Source organism: Eutrema salsugineum, unplaced genomic scaffold (assembly GCF_000478725.1).
Source record: "Eutrema salsugineum unplaced genomic scaffold, Eutsalg1_0 scaffold_5, whole genome shotgun sequence".
Taxonomy (NCBI): domain Eukaryota; kingdom Viridiplantae; phylum Streptophyta; class Magnoliopsida; order Brassicales; family Brassicaceae; genus Eutrema; species Eutrema salsugineum.
This window is the reverse complement of record NW_006256612.1, coordinates 1,501,237-1,524,419: the sequence shown is the minus strand read 5'-3', so window position 1 is coordinate 1,524,419 and position 23,183 is coordinate 1,501,237. Positions and strand designations below refer to the sequence as shown.

General features: G+C 38.5%; 1 protein-coding gene across 1 annotated transcript; it reads right to left on the bottom strand.

The window, feature by feature from the left end:
- Positions 1–8,069: 8,069 nt before the first annotated feature.
- Positions 8,070–8,760, bottom strand: LOC18991696 (putative F-box protein At1g33530). The gene is given in 5 exon segments (XM_006415014.2): positions 8,070–8,290; positions 8,293–8,380; positions 8,383–8,436; positions 8,438–8,496; positions 8,499–8,760. Coding segments are annotated over 5 exon segments (684 nt in total).
- Positions 8,761–23,183: the final 14,423 nt, after the last annotated feature.

Below are 23,183 nucleotides of genomic sequence, written 5' to 3'. Positions count from 1 at the left end.
AATACCATTCGATAACTAAAAATAATCAATGCAATACTCTATTTATATTTGACTAATGCAAACGCAGCTAGTGTGAACACGTGTAGTGTGAACGCTTCCTTGGGCTAATCCACGTCAACTGTCTCTAACTGATACTCTGTTCGCAAGCTTCTCTTTCTTCCTCTTTGTAATGTATACTCGCATGGGCTTATCAATACCCCCTGCATTCAAACGAAGCTTGTCCTCAAGCTTCAAATGTGGATATTGCTGCAACAACGTGATCGCACGTTCCCATGAATTATCAAGTTCAGAAAGTCCTGACCAAGCGACCAATACCTCCAAATATCCAGCTTCAGCATAACGATTGTCCAAAATCTCTATTGGTTCAATAACCAATTCGTCATTTGTTGACAGAACGTTAGGCAACTCCGAGATGACGTGAACCTTTCCCAAAACTGGTTTCAACTGGGACACATGAAACACGTCGTGTATCTTCGAGTCAACTGGTAATTTCAATCGATAAGCAACAGCTCCTACACGCCCTGTTACTTCAAATGGCCCATAATACCTAGAAGCGAGCTTCTGACAGAGTCGACGTGAGACTGTTTGTTGCCTATATGGTCTGAGTTTCAAGAATACCTGATCTCCCACTTTAAACTCAAGTTCCCTGCGTTTCTTGTCAGCGTTATTCTTCATGCGAGCTTGAGCTACCACTAAATGATCTTTAATCTGAGACAACATAGAATCTCTCTGTTTGAGCATTTCTTCCAGCTCGAAGTTATTGGTTGATCCTGTCTCAAACTTCAGAATTGTTGGTTTTGGTCTCCCAAAAACCGCCTGAAATGGAGTTGTCCCCAGTGAAGTATGGTGGTTTGTATTGTACCATAATTCTGCCCAGGCTAAAAACTTTGCCCAAGACTTCGGATGAGATGAAGCAAAACAGCGTAAAAATGTCTCCAAACATCGATTTAGAACCTCAGTCTGTCCATCAGATTGAGGACGGTACGCTGTGCTGTATCTCAGCTTCGTTCCTGCTTGCTTAAACAGCTCCTTCCAAAACGAGCTTAAAAAGATTTTGTCCCTGTCTGATACAATAGAAGCAGGAAAACCATGTATCTTTACAACCTCTGAAATGAATCTCGATGCAACGTCTTTGGCTGTAAATGGATGTCGGAGTCCAATGAAATGGCCGAATTTACTTAATCGGTCTACAACAACGAAGATAACATTGTATCCTTGAGACAATGGCAGTCCTTTGATGAAGTCCATCGAAATATCTTCCCAGACCTGTTGAGGAATTGGCAACGGTTGTAATAACCCAGCCGGTGAGAGAGTGGAGTATTTATGTTTCTGACAAATGCTGCATTCAGCCACATAACGTTGTACATCATCATTCATCCCTTTCCAGTAAAAAATCTGTTGTACCCTCCGTAAAGTCTTTAAAACGCCTGAGTGATCCCCAATGACTGCATCGTGAAACACTTGTAATATCAATGGGATATGTGTAGATTTTTTAGAAGGACCAGTCTGTCTTTGAATAACAACTTCCCATCTACCACTCGATAGCCTGGTCTTGTATCTGGTGCAGACATTACTTGTTCTTTCAAAGATAATATTTCCTCATTTTCTGCAATCTCTTTGAAAATGTCATGTATCTGTAATTTTGACGGTACGGTTAGAGAGTATAACATGGCAGAGTTGGCGATCACTGTTCCTGACCTTTTTCTTGACAACCCATCTGCGGCTTTGTTTTCCACTCCTGGTTTGTAGATGATGTCAAAGTCATAGCCAAGAAGTTTTGTTAGCCACCTCTGATAGTCCATGGATACATCCCTCTGATCTAGCAGAAATTTCAGACTCTTTTGGTCCGTGTGGACTAGAAATTTCCTGCCAATTAGGTAGTGTCTCCATTTCTGAATGGCTAAGACAATTGCCATGAGCTCTCTTTCATAAATTGGCTTGATCTGCTCCCTATCCGATAGTCCATAACTGAAGTATGCAATCGGGTTATGACCCTGCATCAATACCGCTCCCACACCATAACCTGAAGCATCTGATTCTACTATAAAAACTTCATTAAAGTTTGGTAGGGCCAACACTGGTGCACTCATCATCGCTTCCTTCAGTTGTTCAAATGCCCCTTGAGCCTTTGTGCACCATTCAAACTGATTCTTCTTTAACATATCCGTTAACGGTCTGGCTAATGTTCCATACCCTCTCACAAATCGACGATAATAGCCTGTTAAACCCAAAAACTCGCGTAATTCTTTTACAGTTCTCGGGGGTGGCCAGTTACGCATAGCTTCTGTCTTTGCTGGATCTGTGGCAACACCTTCGACGGATATCACATGTCCCAGATATTCCACTCTATCTTGACCAAACAACCATTTCTTCCTATTGGCAAATAGCTGTTGCTGTTCAAATATGTCTAAAACCTGTTTTAGATGTCGAACATGGTCCTCCAGTGTTGTACTAAACACCAATATATCATCAAAAAATACCAGTACGAACTGTCCCAAGTATGGCCTGAATAAGCTATTCATCAATGCTTGAAACGTCGCAGGTGCGTTGCTCAAGCCAAATGGCATGACTAAGAACTCATAATGTCCGTTTGACGATCGAAAGACTGTTTTCTCGATGTCTTTTTCTTCCATTCGTATCTGATGATACCCTGATCGTAGATCCAGTTTAGAGAAGACCTTTGCCCCATGTAACTCGTCCAAGAGTTGATCTATCATCGGAATGGGAAACTTGTCAGGTATAGTAATCTTGTTTAATGCTCTGTAGTCGATACAGAAACGCCAACTGTCATCTTTTTTCTCTACTAACAACACAGAGCTTGAATACGGGCTTCTACTTGGCCTGATTATTCCATCCTCAAGCATTTTCTTTACTAGTTTTTCCATTTCTTCCTTATATGCATGCGGATATCTGTAGGGGCGAACGCTTATTGGACCAGCTCCATTCACTATGTTAATAGCGTGTTCATGACCTCTGATGGGTGGAAGCTGAGTGGGTTCTGCAAAAACTTTCAAGTACCCATCCAACAAACGTTTAACTGGTGCTGGAATTGTCTTGTTCGTCTCTTTAGTCTCAACTTGAAACAATTCCATGTCAAATCCAGCTATGTTCTGAACATTCTGCAGGTAAGACTTATGTGTGTGTAGAGAGGGGTCCCCTATGAGAGTCACAATCGCTCCCCCATGATTGAACGACATCTCATGGTTTTCCCAGTCCATTTCACACTTACCTAATGTCCTTAACCATTGAACTCCAAGTATAATGTCATTATTGCCCAGTTCGAGGACAACAAAGTCGACATTAAACTCATTTGATTGTAATGAGAATGAGATATTTTTACAAACTCATGTTCCCTGAGCCGTGATTCCTGTACCCAGCAGGATTTCTAGACTTCTTCTTCCTTGAGTTTGTATCTTCGCTTTTGAAACCACTGATGGATCAATGAAGTTGTGGGTTGCTCCACTATCAATCATTACCACCACTTTCAGCTTGCCAATATAGCCCCAGAATTTTGTGGTTGTAGGTGAAGATATGTCAAGCAAGGAAAACAAGGATAACTCCATTAACTCGGTTACTCGTCCTGTCTCATCTTCAAACGTATCGACCATTTCTTCCTCTACAATTTCCACTTCATCGTCATTGACCATTGTCAGCACTCTTAGCTGCATATTCTGACATTTATGGGTCTTTGACCATTTCTCTTTACATTTGTAACACAGTCCCAATCTTTTGTATTCTTCGAATTCTGCTGGAGTTAACCGTTTCACCATCTGATTGCTGTTCTGTGTCCTCCATCTTTGGTTCTCCGTATTATCATTCTTTGAACTCGATGAGCTATCATTGTTCTTGTTGTTTTCTTTTGTGATGCTCCTGATTCTGTGAGCTTATCGGTATCCTTTGTGAGTTGAAATACGATGATGATCGTAACGGTATATATGTGGTTCGACGGTTTTGTGTAGGTTGTATAGCTGTTGCCATCGATGCACAAAAAGCACTGTCATCCATTCTAATCACCGTATGAAAATGCTCTGTTAAGGTCTTCGGTTCTTTTAACTTGATCACTTCCTGCATTTCTGGTTTTAGTCCCAAGTAAAACACGTGCATCATATTGTCTTCGTCCACTCCTTTCACAATTGTCGATAACTCCTCAAATTCGTTGACGTAGTCAACTATAGATCCCGTTTGCTTCATACTGAATAACCGTTTTGCTGGATTCTCTTCTAGTTTCACACAAAAACGAGCTATCAATTTGTCTTTGAACTGAGACCAGCTTCGAAATTCCTGTTTCTCATTTTCCCTGTTGAACCAATTCAGCACTGGACCTTGCAGACTGGTCGATATCAAATCCAGTTTCTCAGCATCATTGTATTTACCGAGTCGAAAAAACCTCTCAGCCAACACGATCCAACCATACGGACGACAACCATCAAACACAGGCAATTCAATCTTCTTCAACAGTCCGTTACGATTTTCTAACACATTGCTAATTCCTCGATAACCTAGCGATGAGTTTTCCCGGTCATTTTCGGATTCAGTGAGACTGACCTGATTTGGTGTTTCCGATGTTGTGGCTTGTTGTTTTCCCGCAGCTTTATCTCTGAACTGATTTGCTTCCATTCGAGCTAATGTTTGAGAAATCGAATTGATATTCTTATCAACCGATTCAATTCGTTTCTCGATCTTTGACACTCGCGACGTTATTTCCGAATTCGCCGTCGTCAACAGCTTCCAACCACCGCAGATTACTTCCACCTCTTGATTCAACTCCGTGAATGATTCTTGGAGCTCCGATGTAGCTCGATCGAGATCGCCCGAAACTTGACCGATTTCCACCATTTTCGTTGCAGTGAACGCAGCTCGCCGCACCAATTGTTAAGGAAAATGTAGGTATTTTATTTCACTTAACAACGATTACAAGATTGACGCAGGTCTGAGACTCTCAGATGCCGAATCAATCTAAGAACTCGATTTCCCAGAACAAACTCCAGGAATCGCCAATTTGCAGAGAAAAGAATCTTTAACAACCAAGAACGAAAATACCATTCGATAACCGAAAACAATCAATGCAATACTCTATTTATATTTGATTAATGCGTCGAAAACAATCAATGCAATACTCTATTTATATTTGACTAATGCAAACGCAGCTAGTGTGAACGCTTCCTTGGACTAATTTACGTCAACTGTATTTCCACTCTGGATCTCTTCCTCTTCGTCTCTAACTGATACTCTGTTCGCAAGCTTCTCTTTCTTCCTCTTGTATACTCGCATGGGCTTATCAGTTTGATGCAGTAAATCGACAAATTGCTTAATTATTTTGTTAGTTTTATGTGTACATGAATTCTACAAGTGATCAAATGAATTTTGTAGTGTTAAACTAAGGAATTACCTTTTTACGCATTGGTATCAGATACTGGTTTCCCTCGTAATAGATATCTCACCGGAAGGCGGCGTAGAGTCTCTTCTACTAGATCATCCGGTTTCTCAACAGCAACCGTGGCTTTGCTACAACTAGGGCTTTTTCTATTCCTTTCTTGTTTCTCAAGGAAACTCAAAATTCTGTTTAAAATTGGTAAACGTCGGCCTAAAAACTGCCTTCTCATGGTATTTTCGAGATTCAACGTCCACTTCAAGTCCACAGTTTCGCCATTGACAAAGCCATGCAAGAAAAAAGACAAATTCTTTTGGTAGGGTTTAAAGAGAAGAAGAAGCACAAATTTTGAAAAGTTCACAACTCGAACAGAGAACTACAAAGAGACAATAACGGAAGAATAACCGATATTCTCAAAAGAAAAAAAATAAGAAAACAAATCGATAATTCTCACTCCCTTTTGTTTAGAAATCAAAACTAGGGAAACTAACGAGAGAATATAAGATACAAATCGATAATTCTCAACATCTAAAACATGTTACATCATTTCTATGAATGAGAAAACATGATTTCCAATACGAATACTACTACATGCAAGAAAATCCGCTATTATACACATAATGAAATAAGACTTTAACGTCTCCCGCTTACGCTATGAGGAATAAGCTTTTGTTGCCAGTAATGTATCAACCTTGTGGTAGTAGCGGCCTTTAAAATCATATTCTAGGAAGGACTTGGGACTTTTGTTGGATATGAGAGCATTTTCATTTTTCAAACTCGAAAATTGTTTAGGAACCAAGTCCACCACCAGAAAAAAAAAATGGGATGCTTTATTCGTCCATTGTCCTCCAAAGTACTTTGCCTGAACCTGTTAAATCTTCTATAGATAATTGAATCTTTATGACCTTGAGATGTATATGTAAAGTGAATGGAAAGTTTTGATGCTGTAAATTGTTATTATTTTATACGCTTCATCTGTGCTCTATGAATCCTACAAGTGATCAAATGAACTTTTTACTGATAAAGTTATTATATATACGTCTACGGTCTATCTATAGTAAAAACTGCTATGATTATAGACTTTATAGTCACTAGGTTTCGTTGACCAATTTGTTTTTCATTTTTTGTTGTTGCAATCATTATGATCTAGGAACACAATGCGAAGAATTGTCCACCGCAAGCGTTATGCTTATTAGTTTGCTATTAAATTAAATCAGATACGAGAAATTTAACCTGCACATTGTATGTGATATGTTTTTTAAATTATCTTTAAATTTATTTTTTTCATAAATAAATAAAATTGGTGATAATTAGATAACAATACATATATAAATATATCATTGAATATTACTTTGAGCTAGTTTTGTGATGTGGTTTAATTATTAGTAGTTTTTAAATATGAAAATATTATGATGTTAATATATATATATATACTTATATACATACTAACATGGATTATAATTTAAATATATAAATCTATAAAATAAGAATTTAATTGTGAATATTTTATTAAAGATCAAACTTTTATTTTTTAGTTAATGAATTATATAATATGTGTTAACAATGATTATATATAGGATTGTCAAAGTGGTCAAACCCATTTATTTAATAAATTTTGCAATTTACTAAATATTTTTTCAGCCAACCCGTAAAAAATACGATTTAAATTTGAAAAAATATTCAGTTTTTTTATACAAAAATAATAGTTTATTTATGTAATATTTTATAAATAAATATTTATTTATGTAAAATTTTATAATAGTTTATTTATGTAATATTTTATAAATAAATATTTATTTATGTAAAATATTCTATAATATCTTACAAATAAAGGTTTATTTATGTAAATGTCTACTTAAATAATAATATAGAGATTATTATTGGTTAAACTGAAAATAAAATAATTTTTAATTTTATTATTCGTGTTGTTATTTACATCGAAAAATATAACGAGGATGAAACAGAAAATGATGATAAAACTTGATTTTTAAAATAGTAATATTGATGCATAATATTTTATCTTTGTGTTATTACTATGTTAACAGGGACATTCAATTGACACTTGACAGGGACATTAGAGCTCTCATTAACTCTATGCACCAAGACCAAGGGGTACCAGAGCAGAATGCAGACCTCCTGAACCGATGGTGTAGTCATCCCATGATAGTCGACCTCTTGTGATGTAAATTTTACTTGCCGGCTCTGTTTTATCAGTGCCAAAGTTTTATTTGTTTTGCTTTAAGCCCTGTTGCATCTGCACAAAACAGTCCTAAGTAAATATAATTACTTAGACCTTGAAATCTTAGTAACAGCAACACAACGGTCACATAAAACAATAACTTTAACCTAGAAGAAATGAATCAAAAAATATTAGTTTTTCTTTAAACAAGGCATCATTGGTCTAGAATCAGATGGAGCCTCACTTCCCATCCATAACTCTCTTATCTCCATTACCTGAAACGAATGCGAAGACGCAAATACTTTAATGAATCCAGATCTTGAAACAATTCATTTCATTTACTTTATAGAGAAGCTCTAAATGTAAGTGAGAGAGAGAGAGAGAGAGAGAGAGAGAGAGAGAGAGAGAGAGAGAGAGAGAGAGAGAGAGAGAGAGAGAGAGAGAGAGAGAGAGAGAGAGAGAGAGAGAGAAGTGGCTGACAATGTCCTAGCAGAGATAGTAGTCTTTCTCTGACTCTGTCTAGTAGCGATATGTCTTTGAAGATAACGACTGGTACGGAGAAACCAAGGACTGTGAAAACCAAGCTGATCACAACCATAATGGAGGAAGGACAGCATCAAAAGGAGCGAATTTAGTTCTCTCCCACCTCTCAGTAACCTCTTCCTGCACAAGAACCCACACGTCCGGATCCAAACTTCGTCTATAATCACAGACACAGAGACAGTACAAACCATTAAAAATCCAGCAACTCGAGGAAGTACTTCTGATTCTGATTCTCTGTTGTTTGGTCCTAACGCACAGTGTTTTGAGAAATACTTTATAAGGAAGCCACTCTAGCTGGGGACTCCTCAAAAGTGATTTTCAGCTCTTCGGCTCCATACTTTTTTCAGACGGAGACAGAGATGTTTCTCTGCTAGATTGCCGGAGTCGATCAAAGACTTCCACTTTTCGATACTGATTTAAATCTTAACAGATATCTCAGCGGATTAGGAAACCGGTGAAGAATCTCTTCTACTATATCATCCGTTATGATCTCAACAGCAAGCGCGGTTTTGCTACAACTAAAGCTTGTTCCATTCTTTTCTTGTTTCTCATGGAAACTCAAAACTCTGTTTAGTATTGCTAAACAACGGTCTAAAATCTGCCTCTTGGTATTTTGGAGCTTCGACGTCCACTTCAGGTCCACTAGTTTCGCCATTGACAAAGCCATGTTGGGCAAAGAACAAAAAAAAAACAACTTTCTTTTGGTAAGGGTTTAAAGAGAAGATGAAGCACAAATTTTTCAAACTTTTGATAAAGTTCACAACTCGAAAAGAAATTAGAAAGAGACAAAGACAATAGAGAGATCACGGAAGAACAACTATAATTCTCAACCAAAAAAAAAAAAAATGGATATTCTCACCTCCATTTGCTTAGAAGTCAAAATTAGGGAAATGAACTAGAGTTTAAGAAGAAAAGTAAATTTACCCGTTTAATTAATGGAAAGTTTTCCCATTTCATTCTATTTTTTTTTTAATTGTGCAGGAATTTTCATCATCAGAAGAGCCATCTTCAAAAAGATAGTCTATATATAATACTACAGTAGATAAATTTATAAGCATGTTTTTTATTTATCGTAAAAAAGGTTATATTTTCAAGAGCAACTTGTACATAGATATTTCGGCGACATCCAAATATTTTATTAAAAATGTTAGTTTTTAATAACCAAATAACATATAAAACAATTCCTATGATGATACTATGATACTGTCAAATTCAGATTCGGTCAATGAGATATATTCGTCAAAAAAATTTGAAGCATTAGTTTGTTTGTTGCTTTATGAAATCTATATGTTATTCAATCTATCTTTGGGTATACAAAGTGATTCAATTACCAACCATGATGAGAACGGCGGTTGGATAAAATCTGAAAAAATGGTCTAAACCTCATAATCCCAACCGGTATAATTAGGTATATGATGTCATATAGTTCTACAGCTAAAGTCTAAGAAATGCAGGTTTTGAAGAAACTGTATGAGGGAACACGTGGTGACTGGAAATGAAATGGTGAACCTTGAGTTGATTCAGCTAGCATATTCATTCACTGGTTCAAAAATTAAAAAAAAAAAATAATGAATCAATGCAGCAATTTTTTTCCTCCTTAGGATCTTTAATTAATAGTAGTAGCATGACAATGGTCAATACACCATCACAAATTCCACACATCATCACAAATTCCAGACATATCATCACTCATTTCATAGAGTTTCATCACACTTAACACATGTAAATAAATATTTAAATAAAATGCTATTGCAAAACCATTCCATCTTTCATGTTCTTCAAATTATATGCTATAACTCAACATTTTTTCATGGATCAAGATATAGTTTGTTTGATGCAAACAATCATTATATTTTGATATAAAAATGTTTTTTAAGTGACAAATGTGACTACATTGAAAGTAAGAATAACATAATCTACTATAATATTCCATGAACTTTCTATTTAATTGTCATTTGTACATTCTTCGTGCACTATGTTTCCTTCATCTAGTTCTTTCATTAGTAATACTAGTGACAATCTCACGGCTAATTGGTTGCGCATTACATGTATGATTAGAGACCATTTCCATCACTTATAGATTGTTATTTTGGTTTAATGTAATAATGACAATGAAAATTTATGAAAATTTACAGGCACACAAAGACGTCTCTTGTCGTTTCTTATCAACAATCTTTCAGTCCGGTGGGGGTGACATACGGGTGCCGTCAACATATGTGGAGCAATTCCGAAAAATAAAAGTTTATGGAGCAACATATGTTTATTATTTTTTTTTCTGTTGAGAACACAACAAAGTTCAGATTCGGTAAGCATATCTCTTGTTTTTATAGTATTGGTGTTAGCAACAGCTAAAATACGACCTTATTTTTGGAGTGAAGGAAGACACCAAAGCCATGAAAGCTGGTCGAAAGCTGGTCGAAAGTGGCACAATGATCTTAATAAACCAGTAACATATTTAAGGATCTATCTCAATTTTTATATGAGTCTATGTTTTATACAAGTCTATGTCATTTCATTAATCATTTGTTTATGTTATTTTCAGATTAACATAAACAATCTCCAAATATGTCATTATAGTCAAATATGTATGATTAATTCGCTGAAATTGATTCTAAATCATTTTGCTATATTCACATATTGTTTGTTATGCTAAAAAGGTTGCTACAAGATATGCAGAGAAGATTTTTGGATCAATAGATTCTGAGATACCGTCAGCAAAGTCTCTATAATGCAAAAGACTTCAGTAAAATTCCCACAAATTATCCGATAACTGATGATGTGAGTTCCTTTTACAGATTCTATCTTTTTTCTTTGTGATGTATTGACCATAATTCTCAACCAAAAAAAATGGATATTCTCACTAGATTTTAAGAAGAAAAGTTATTTTACCCGTTTAACTAATGGAAAATCTTCCCATTTGATTCGATTTATTATCTTCTATTTGGAGATTCATCATTATTACGTGAGTTCATTAATTTTGTAGTGTCATTCAATGATTCAAGTATTTATTTTTCAGTATTCAATGGGGAAAGTTTCTTATTCACGGATTATCGTTTCCATTATTAATTCTGTGGTTTTGATATTTAACGAACATAGTGTGAATTTCTTGTTTTTACTGTTGAGATTTGGTCTAATCTTATTGCATTTCTTGACGTTGACCGGATTCTGGTTATGTGGACTCAGGGCATCGGTTATCTCAATTAGTCCTGGTTAATGGCTGATTGATTTAGTTGGTGTATTTCTGGTTTAGTCCGGTTATTTGTAAGGCCCTAGTATATAAAGGGTCAATAACCATGAGTCTTGGTCAATGCTCATCTTGTTTTTTGTTCATCGGAGCTTCTCGGAGAGAGAGCTAGATTCCTTCGTGATTAGTGGATTTGCCGGACTGAGTCTGGCCTCAGAGACGTAGCCTACCATATCGGTGGTGAACTCTGGGTAATCAAAACCTGTGTGCTCTGTTCTTACTCTTGTTCGTTTCTTTACTTGCGCGATTCAGTATTCATTGAGTGTTCAGAGAGATTGAGAGATCTTGTGAGGTTCGTGAGTCAATCGCTTGTGAATCAAATCATTGAGCTGAGGAATCTTGGTGCTTAATCGCATCAATTGGTATCAGAGCTCGATTCTTCGCTCCCATGGCGACAACTATGACTCGAACCGAGGTAGTGTGCTTCGATGGCACCGGAGACTTCTCGATGTGGACTACGAGGATGATGACGCACTTTGGCGTTGCCGGATTAAAGGAGGTGATTCTCAGTGATGATTTCCAGATCACTGTACCTCTAACAAAGCGGAGCTGAAGGAGATTGAAACTTCTGGATCGTCACCGGATCAAGAAACAAAGGTGATTTCAGATCCAGCGAAATTGGAGAAAGATGAACGAGCAAAAGATATGATCCTCGTCAATATCAGCGATCAGGTTCTTCGAAAAATAAAGCACTGTACTACTGCTGCTTCCATGTGGTCTTTGTTAGGGAAACTATACATGTCCAAGTCCTTGCCGAATAGGATCTTCATACAATCGCAGTTCTATACATCTAGGTGTGACGGATCTAAACAGATAGACGCGAATGTTGACGAATTTCTTAAGATTGTTGCTGAGATGAATAGTTTGGATGTTAATGTCACGGATGAGATCCAGGCTATTGTCTTCTTGAATTCGCTTCCGCCAGTCTATGATCAACTTCAACATACATTGAAATATGGAAAAGACTCGATCTCTTTAGAAGAAGTAATCTCAGCTGCAAGATCCAAGCAAAGGGAACTCTCAGAGAGTGGTAAAGCATCTGCCGAATCAACTACAGCTCTCTATACGAATGACCGTGGAAGACAACAGAAGAGGGAATCAGGGGATTCTCGAGGAAATAGGAACAGAAGCAAGTCCAAGAATGGCCGGAAAGTTACTTGCTGGTATTGCAAGAAGGAAAGACATTTAAAGAAGGACTGCTTTGCAAGGAAAAAGAGAATGGAGGCGGACAACGATGGCGAAGCTGCAGTAGCAATCGATGAGGCAGATGGAATGGATATGTTGAATGCTGCGGTTGATGACTCAAGGGAAAACTGGGTCATAGAATCTGGATGTACACATCACATGACTTCAAGGCGTGATTGGTTTGTGGATTTTGAAGAAACAGGATCAAACCGGATTCTTCTCGGAGACTTCCACACGGTTCAGGCTCAAGGCACCGAAGTTATAAGGATCGATAAAAAAGGAGGAACTGTGAAGCTAATGAAGAATGTTAGATATGTTCCGAACCTGAGGAGAAATCTTATCTCCACAAGCATTTTGGATCAACTTGGCTTCACACACTCGGGGGGAAATGGAAGGATCAGTGTCTACAAGAACAACAAGCTTGCCCTGAGTGGAACCTTGAAGAATGGCCTCTACATCCTTGACGGTAACACGCTTACAGATGAACTGTGTCAGGTCGAGGGATCGAGCTCTTCAGGATCTTTGTGGCACAGTCGTCTGGGCCACATGAGTTACAAGAATATCCAAGTTCTGGTTCAAGATGGTATCTTGAAGAGGAAGGAGGTAGGGAATGATGAGTTCTGTGAACATTGCATCATGGGAAAATCCAAGAGAGTAAGTTTTGACACTGGCAAGCATGATTCCAAGTTTGTGCTTGACTACGTACATGCAGATCTCTGGGGGTCCCCAAATGTGCAATCATCCCTCTCAGGTAGTAAATATTTTTTGTCGATCATAGACGACTGTTCTCGAAAGGTTTGGGTCTGTTTTCTGAAGTCTAAGGATGAAACGTTTACTAAGTTCTGTGATTGGAAAACTTTAGTTGAAAACCAGGTTGATAGAAAGGTTAAGTGCTTACGCACTGATAATGGTTTAGAATTTTGTAATAATGCCTTTGACGAGTTTTGCAGGAAACAGGGCATTGAAAGACATCGAACATGTGCATACACCCCACAACAGAATGGGGTGGCTGAACGCATGAATCGAACTATAATGGAGAAGGTCCGATGCTTACTAAATGAGTCGGGCTTAGAAGAACGTTTCTGGGCTGAAGCTGCAGCCACCTCAGTGTACATCATCAACCGATCACCAACCGCATCTCTAAACCTTAAAACTCCGGAAGATGTATGGCTCGGTAAGAAACCCGGTTATAAGCATATGAGAAAATTTGGTTCTGTTGCCTATGTTTATACAGATCAGGGAAAACTGAAGCCAAGGGCGGTGAAGGGTGTGTTTATTGGTTACCCCACTGGAACAAAGGGCTACAAGGTGTGGCTTATCGAGGAAGGGAAAATAACCGTCAGCAGAAATGTGAAGTTTCGTGAAGATCAAGTATATAAGAATCTTGTTCAGTCACCTTCAGATACTCCAGAAAGTAAGAATAAGCCGGAGGCAGAAGGCAGCGTTTATTCAAATCTGGATTCTCAAGACAAGTCTCGTGAGAATGGAGTTCTGGATCAAGGTGGAGAAACTTCAGAAGATCTCGAGGGAGGTGAAGACACCGAAGATGAAACCGGTGCTTCACGTACGAGCTTCACCAATTATCAGCTAGCCCGAGACAGATCAAGACGTATTGTTGTTCCTCCAGTCAGGTACCAGGATTATGATTGTGACGAAGAGGAGGTCATGTTTGCACTGTGTATGGCAGAGTTGATGAATGCAGAAGAACCGAGAGATTTCTCTGAGGCCAAAGCTAGTCGTGAATGGCCTCTGTGGAGTGAAGCAACTGACGAAGAGATGAACTCTCTGAAGAAGAATATGACGTGGATTTTGGTGGATAAGCCTAAGGATAGGAAGATTATCAGCTGCAAATGGTTGTTCAAGGTTAAGCCAGGGGTTGAAGGAGAGTCAGTCCGTTACAAAGCACGTCTGGTTGCGAGGGGTTTTACGCAGAAAGAAGGAATAGACTATCAAGAAGTATTTGCCCCTGTCGTAAAACATGTATCCATTAGGGTCTTGTTATCCCTAGTGGTGAATCTTGACTTGGAGTTAGAGCAGATGGACGTAAAAACGGCGTTCTTGCACGGTAATCTGGATGAAGATCTCTACATGTACCAGCCTGAAGGATACATTGATTCGGAGCATCCAGACAAAGTGTGCCTTCTCAAGAAATCTCTGTATGGCCTCAAGCAGTCTCCCAGGCAATGGAATAAGAGATTTGACCAAGTCATGTTAGCTCAAGGATTCAGCAGGAGTGAGCGAGATAACTGTGTATATGTAAAGGAAGTGTCACATGAGAATTATGTGTATCTTCTTTTATACGTGAATGACATGTTGTTGGCCGCAAAAGACATGTCAGAGATCAAAAAGCTGAAGAAGTGTCTAAGTGATACCTTCGAGATGAAGGACTTAGGTGCTGCAAGAAGGATTCTTGGAATGGATATTTTTCGAGACCGAAAGCGAGGTACCTTAACGCTGTCTCAGGCAAAATATCTGGAGAAGGTAGTCGAGAACTTCAGGATGAGTGGAGCAAAGAGTTCTCAGACTCCTATAGGTGCCCATTTCAAACTGTCTGCAGTCAGAGATGATGAAGAAGGCATCGACACTGAGGTAACTCCTTATGCCTCAACTGTCACTACAAGAAAAACATCATTTTACAACGGCCGAAATGGTCGTTATTTCGTCGTAATAGTGCTATTACGACGGACTACCGACGATTTCGAAATCGTCGTAAAGTCATCGTCGTAATAGACAAATCGTCGTAAAATCGTCGTATAATATACGACGGTTTCGTTTCGTCGTAACATCGAGGGAAACAAAATCGTCGTAAATGCGTCGTACAGTTTATGACGATTTTACATCGAATTGCGTCGGCTTGGTCTTGGCCTGGACCGTCGTTAAGTGGTCGTTAATGGTCGACGTAAGATCGTCGTAAAATGTACGACGCATAAATCGTAGTAAATCAATCATAAAATATTTAATCATTTCGTCGTAAAATCGTCGTAGAGCACGGACGTATAATCGTCGTATTTGTCGTCGTACATTTTAGTCGTACATTCGTCGTACATTTTACGACGGTTTTAATAAAACTATTACGACGATTATACGACGTTTAATATAATTGAAAATTAAAAAAAAAATTAATTCGAATTAAAATTTAAATTAAAAAAAAAATAATTTACAATTTAAAATTTATTAAAATTTGAAATTAAAATTAATTATAATTTACATAAAAACCCTCGGATCTAAATCTAAATCTAAATCGTCGATCTCGTCGATCCCGTCACCGGCCTCCTCCCCATCGTCCTGGACGTGTTCCTTGCCGGGTCTTCGGTTTGATGCTTCCGCCGGCGCCTGATCTTCGGCTCTAGGAGGCTCAACCCCGAGAGATCGGAACATCTCCTTGTCCGTCTGCACCGGCGGTTGCGTCCTAGTGGATGACCCGGCGGCAGACGATCCGACAACCCCATCAGCCCGCAGCTTGTCCAACTGCGCCATGAGTACCGGGTTGTCGGCTCCCATGATCTCGAAAAGACCGTAGAGCTAGTCGATCCTTGTCTCGTACCGGGTCTGCATCTGATCGATCTCCTGGCGGATAACCGGATCCGGGACCCGGACGTGACCAGTCGCCGTAGCTCTCGGGGTATCACGGATGGACTCCATCCCTAATACCCGCCCCTTTTTCTTTGGGGCAACCTACAAATATTTTGAAAACATTATGGTTAGAAATTTAATTTAAAACTAAAGTTACATTAATTAAATATAGTAATTAAATTTACCTCTTCAAAGATCTGGTCCATCTCCGCCACCGTCAGCGCCGGGGTCGATTGGACCGAGCTACCTCCGGGAGACGTTTGACGCGCCTGCTGAGTCAGCTGCGTCTGTCGCTCCTCGATCGCCGCACAGGCGGCGTTGTAAATCTTCTCCGCCCGAGGATCCGTGAATTCGCCGTTACGCTTCTTATGCGTCTCGGCAAAAACCTTCGTCATCGGAGGAAGTTCTCCTCCGTTATCTTCGACCTACAAAATCAAAATGAAAAAATTAATTAGTATCGAGAAATAAAAGTTAATTATTTGAAAACAAAAAAATTAGTAATTTTAATTTACTTACCATCATAAGCCGTCTTTCGGCAAAAGGAATCTGGCCGGAAGTGTGCGGGCCGTTCTTCCGATTTCCCGCATCGTCAGTAGCGTTCATTAAAAATATTTTCATTAGAATCTATTATAAGAAAAAAATAATGTTAATATTATTGGAATTAACTACTTAGCTAGATCCGGAACACTTGGCGGCCGTAGTCTGGTTGTGCGGATCCAACCAGTACTGGACAAGGCCCCGCCAGACGGTATTGGCCATAGGTGCCGGCTTGGTCTTGTCGCCGTCAACCTCCCACTTCCGTTTCCAGTCGGAAACGGTGTTGTTGAGGCGGAATTTGACCTTCTCCTTGAAGGCCGTCTCCACACGTCCGTGTGCGGATGTTTCCCAATGCCAATTTTGCTAGGAAAAAAAAAGAAGTTAGTAATTATTGTAAAAAGTTAAAATTTAAAACTACAATTAAACGAAATGGTAAATTACTTACCGCAAAACACTTGAACCAAGTGTCAAGTGTGGCCTGATCCAGCTTCTTCCAGCTGGTATGGAGTTGTACAAAAAACCCCTTATGATATCCGCAACGTTACGACCGACTGCATTGTCGGTCGTAAATCTAGTCAAATGGAAAGAGAAAAAGTAAATTAATATCAAATATATAAGAATAAATATTAATTAATTTAAAAATATTGTAGGAAAAATATTACGTACCAAAAGGTGCCCGGGGCTCGATCCGGGTCGAGTTTGTTCATGGTCTCACGACTGGGTTGCGCCAGAAGATCTTGTACCGTAAACTGGGCATACGGTACAGGCGGGATCGGATCAGCCTCAAGATCGGCCTGGGCGGGAGCCGCTGGTTTGGCTGGTGGTGGTGGAGGCGGTGCCGGCTGCGGAACAACGACCGGTTGGGAAACCGTCCGTTGTGTTCCCGAGGACACCGGGATGGCTGATCCGGTCGCCGAAGTAGACGGGGCCGTATCGTCAGAATCGACGAGCTGTCGGTAGTGAAATCTCTTAGCCCGAGGAGCCATATCGACAGAATCTACAAAATTTTAAAAAATTAGTTACTAATTTTTCAAATATTTATTTAAATTTACCAAAATCCGGCCCTAACTAAATTCCGAAACCTAAATCTAAATTCCGAACCTAAATCTATATTCCGAACCTAAATCTAAAATAATATGTAATGAAATTAATTTAAAAAAAATACTTACAAATTAATTGGCTGGAGAGTAAGGAGAGAAGGGAGAGGTTTATTTGTAGAGAGATAGAGAGATTTCTAGAGAGAGAGAGGGAATAGAGGAATGAGCGACGAAGGAGGAAATCTCGCGTCCCTTATATAGATTTTGTGATCGTCTTAAAATCGTCGTAACATTACGACGGTTTTACGAAGATTCGGTTGTATAACAGTCGGTCCACTGCATGACATGACACGTATCGTGATGGGAGCATTTGACCGGTTTTACGACGATTAAACCCCAAACCGTCGTAAAATCGTCGTAACGTCTAAACATTCATAACCTCGTACCTCGGATCAAGAGCCTATCCGGTGCAAACGTTACAACGGTGTTACGACGGTTTTGGGTTTAATCGTCGTAAAACCGTCGTAACTTTACGAATATATTACGACGGTTTTACGATGTTTTTAAAAAAAGTGAGTAAACCCTAAATCTTATAAATGGGATATTGCATAAAGAACAATGCAAATGTTATTGTATCCTAACATATAACAAAAGGTTTACAACTTTGCATGTATGATGGATTTATGACATGAGATAGTAAAAATTGAAATTCCGTAATCTAATATATAACCTTTCACTTAACATTTACGAAAACATGCATGAACTTGTAAATATGTATGTTCAAATTTTTGATTTTGATCAGATTGATAGCATTTCATATAAAATAAGATAACCAATCAAAAACATTTGTGAAATACCTTACAACCAATAAGATATAAAAGATTCAAATTCTTGGATTTCAACATTACGACGACATTACGACGAAATAGTGTACTCGTCGTAAAACCGTCGTAACTTTACGACGATATTACGATTGTTCGTCGTAAAGACGTCGTAATGTTGAAACCCTATTCATTCAGGGCTTAAAACCTAGACTTAGGGTTTAGGGTTTAGAAAAACCGTCGTAAAACCGTCGTAAAATCGAATTTTAGGGTTTTTAAAAAATTCAAACAAACAAAGTTTCAAATTACATAATAACAAACATTCAGTAAATTATAAATACAATGCATGAAACTCAATCAGATTCATCTTCCTCTATTACTTCATCACCATCACCGTCGTCTTCTTCCGCCAAATCGTCATCATCGGTTTCAGCAAACTCATCATCACCTTCTTCTTCTGTATCATCGGGAAGATCTTCAACTTGCCTGTTCCGAGGGTCTATTAAGAAAATCTCCTCATCAACATCTGGTTCAGACAGATCTACGCAAGTGTCCTGTTGAAGTGGAACATCCTCAACCCCTACAATCTTGCCCCTCGGAGCCACTTTAACTACTGCTAACCATGAAATTCCTGTTGATCGAATTCGAGGGTATGGCATAAACGTAACCTGTTCTGCTTGAGAAGCTAATATAAATGGCTCAAACCTGTTGTACCGTCGTGATTTGTTCACGTCAACAACTCCAAACTTGTTTAGACGTACCCCTCGTCCAACAGTTGGATCAAACCAATCACATTTGAAAAGAACAGTTTTCAGCCTTAACAATCCAGGATACTCTACTTCAATTATTTCTTGCACAACTCCATGAAAATCGATTTCAACCCTCACACAAACTCCATAGTTAGTTGTCGCCCGCTTTGCACCGTGACGGTATGTGTGAAAAGCATAGCCCCGAGTGAAATACATTGAGGTTGTAGTTATTTTGGCCATCAGACCTAGTAGTAACTCATGGAACCATGTTGGAAATTCATCCGGATCATTCGGGTCCACCTAATAAGAAAAAAATTCTGCTTTTATTTCTTGATTTCGATATATATATATAGCAAATTAAAGTAGTCTTTTAATTAAAATTTTATACGTACTTGTCCTTTTAACCACTAGGCATAGTGTTGATCTTTACGATCATTGATTTCAGTTTCAGAAACCCCAGATATGCATTCTTTAACCTCATCAACAAATGTGCTGAGAAAAACAACAAATAGTTATTAATACTGACAACTTTAATAAAGATATTATTAATTAAATTAAAAGGTACCTTTCATACGATGACAACTCTTCACAATTTAACAGGATATACGTATGTGTACTGTGATAATCTTTTTCATTGGAACACCAAACATCTTTTAGTTTTCCACTAAGACGTCCGATCAGCGAGAATATGTCAGGTACACCTTCAACGGCATATGTATGGCCAACTCCTCCATCATCATATCGACGAGTAGCTCTTTTGCGTGTTCGTACTTTCGGTGCAAAATAGTATGAAGTGAAGTGTGAAGTCTCTTGCGTCAAGCTTCCCGCCACAATTGAGCCTTCCACTTTAGCTAGGTTTTTGGCTTTACCTTTAAGATGCTTCATGAAACGCTCGAACGGATACATCCACCTGTACTGAACGGGTCCACCGAGCTCTGCTTCGTGTGGGAGATGAACAGGAAGATGTTCCATAACATCAAAAAATGATGGTGGGAAGATCTTTTCCAAATTGCACAACAAGATTGGAATATTCAATGCCAGTTGTGATATTACATCAACTGATAATGTTCGTGTACTAAGATCCCGAAAAAAAAGCACCAATGCCTCCAATAGCTTCATGGACGTATTTGAGCAAGAGTTCAGCAAATGCAAATGGAAATAATCGTTGCATAAACACATGGCAGTCATGGCTTTTCATCCCAGCAAACTTTACCCCCTTCTCAACAGATTTGGAAAGATTTGAGACATACCCATCAGGAAATTTAACGTCAGAAGAAACCCATCTGAACAATGCTGACTTTTGATCTGCACTCAACCGAAATACAGGAACTGGTGCTTTCCCGTTTCTCAGTAGATGCAACTCACTTCTGTTGCATAAATCAGGCAAGTCTAATCTTGACTTACCATTGTCTTTTGTTCTTCCCGCTACGTTCATAACTGTATGCATGATGTTATCAAAAAAGTTTTTTTCAATGTGCATGACATCAAGATTGTGTCTGAGCAGATGATCTTTCCAATAAGGTAGCTGCCAAAAGATACTTTTCTTGTGCCAATTATGATGAACTCCATAACCTTCAGGCATATTTGCAGGAGTGTGCCAGTTTCCCCCACGAGTTACTGTTTCTTCTGCCCTCCAATGATCGATTTGCGCCTGTATATCAGCTCCTGTTAAATTAACGGGTGGAGGGACATGTACACTTTTGTTCTTCATAAATAACCTTTTGTTCCTCCGATATGGATGGTTATCCGGTAAAAACCTCCGGTGATAATCAAACCAACAAGTTTTTCTACCATGTTTTAGCTGAAACGCATCAGTTCGATGAAGACAATAAGGACAAGATAGTCTTCCATATGTAGTCCATCCTGATAGCATACCATAAGGGGGGAAATCGCTTATTGTCCACATTAGCACAACCCGCATAGTAAAATTTTTCCTCGTAGAACAGTCATATGTACGAACGCCAGTATACCATAACTGATTCAACTCATGTATGAGTGGCTGAAGAAATACATCGAGAGCTTGCTTCGGATGATTTGGACCTGGAACCAAAATACTTAGGAAAATAAATTCCCTTTGCATGCACAAATCTGGAGGAAGGTTATAAGGAGTTAGGATTACTAGCCATAATGAATATTGTCTACCAGACATACCAAATGGACTAAAACCATCAGTGCACAGACCAAGATAGACATTCCGTTTGAACTTAGCAAAATCTGGGTATACCATATTGAAGTGTTTCCATGCCTTTGCATCTGATGGATGAACAACTTCTCCATCTACTTGTGTATGTTCCGCATGCTATCTCATTGATGCAGCTGTCCTTTCAGATTGATAAAGCCGTTTTAACCTATCAGTTATAGGGAGATACCACATACGTTGGTACGGTATCCTTTTACGCCCACCAGTTTGCGGCCTGTATCTTGGTTTTTGGCAAAATCGACATTCCTCCAGCTGATCATCATCTTTCCAAAAAATCATACAATTGTCAACACATACATCTATCATCTCAGAAGGTAGACCAAGACTAAAAATCAACTTCTGAATTTCATAGTATGTTCCCGCTGCCAAGTTATCCTCCGGTAGATACTCCTTCAGAAGATCAGCCCAATCATCCATACAAACCTCAGCCAGGTTATGATCTGTTTTAATTGACATCATCCTAGCTGCCAACGATAATTTAGACAAGCCTTCTCTACATCCTTCGTAGATTGGCTGATTAGCATTGTCTAACAAATCATAAAATCGTTTGGCATCTACATTAGGTTCCTCAACAGCATTACCCGTATGCGTTTCATGAAATGCATCAGTCACCATTTCGTGCATCCTATCATGATCTACACTTTGGTCATATTGATACTGATTAGGCTGATGACCATAATTCGATTCATCAATATCAACATGACTTTGATAATTACTACTACTACTACCAGCATTCCCAGTATTACTGCCATATCCTTCTCCATGTAGATACCAAACAAAATATTGCGGCATAAACCCTCTATTTAATAAATGCGTCCACACGGTTTTGGTTAGTGTATACCTCGTATTCTTGCATTTCAAACAAGGACAAAACATCTTCCCACTATCTTTCGTACTCTCCATATTTGTAGCCTGATACATAAATATTTCTAACCCGTTCTTGAACTCTTCTGTCAATGCCCCATCTGAATCTTTACGCATATACATCCAACTTCTTAGCTCGTATATAGACATCTTGAAAATAAACTCACAATACTATCACTTTTTATTGATTAGACAATAAAGGAGGTGGTCTCTTGTGTCACGTCTAGCCACGTGAATGGAGTAAATTAACCTTATAATATTATTACTTCTTTTTTTCAAAGTAATATAACTCTTAATTCGGGTTTCCGGCAATGGACAACCCAATATATAAGGATTTACAACACTATACTAAAATTTAAGAGACCTACAATGGGTCTCCAAGATGAAGATGCTCTTATGTTTGAATGGTGATGTGTTGTGATTGAATGAAGGAATGAAGATCTATTTATAGGAAAATTTTGGGCTTTACAACGCTTTTACGACGATTTTTTACGACGGTTTTACATTCAACAATAATATTACGACGAGTTTACGACGGTTTTGCGATAAAAATTTTCATCAATTGTTAGGTACACATGCTTTAAATGTTTTTCACCTAACTTCTTTTTCGACGTAAAATCGTCGTAATATGTATATCGAAATGAAGTCGTCGTATATTCGTCGTAATTTTGCGACGAATTTACGACGATTTTACATTTACTAGCAAATCTCTCGTTATCGATGTATAATCGTCGTAATTCTTCGTAAATTGTACGTCGAGTTTACGACGATTTTTTTATACGACGGTTTTACGACGGTTTTAAATTAGACGTAAGATCGTCGTAAAATATTGTAAGTTTGCGACGATTTGAAAACCGTCGTAATGGACCGTTGGAAAATG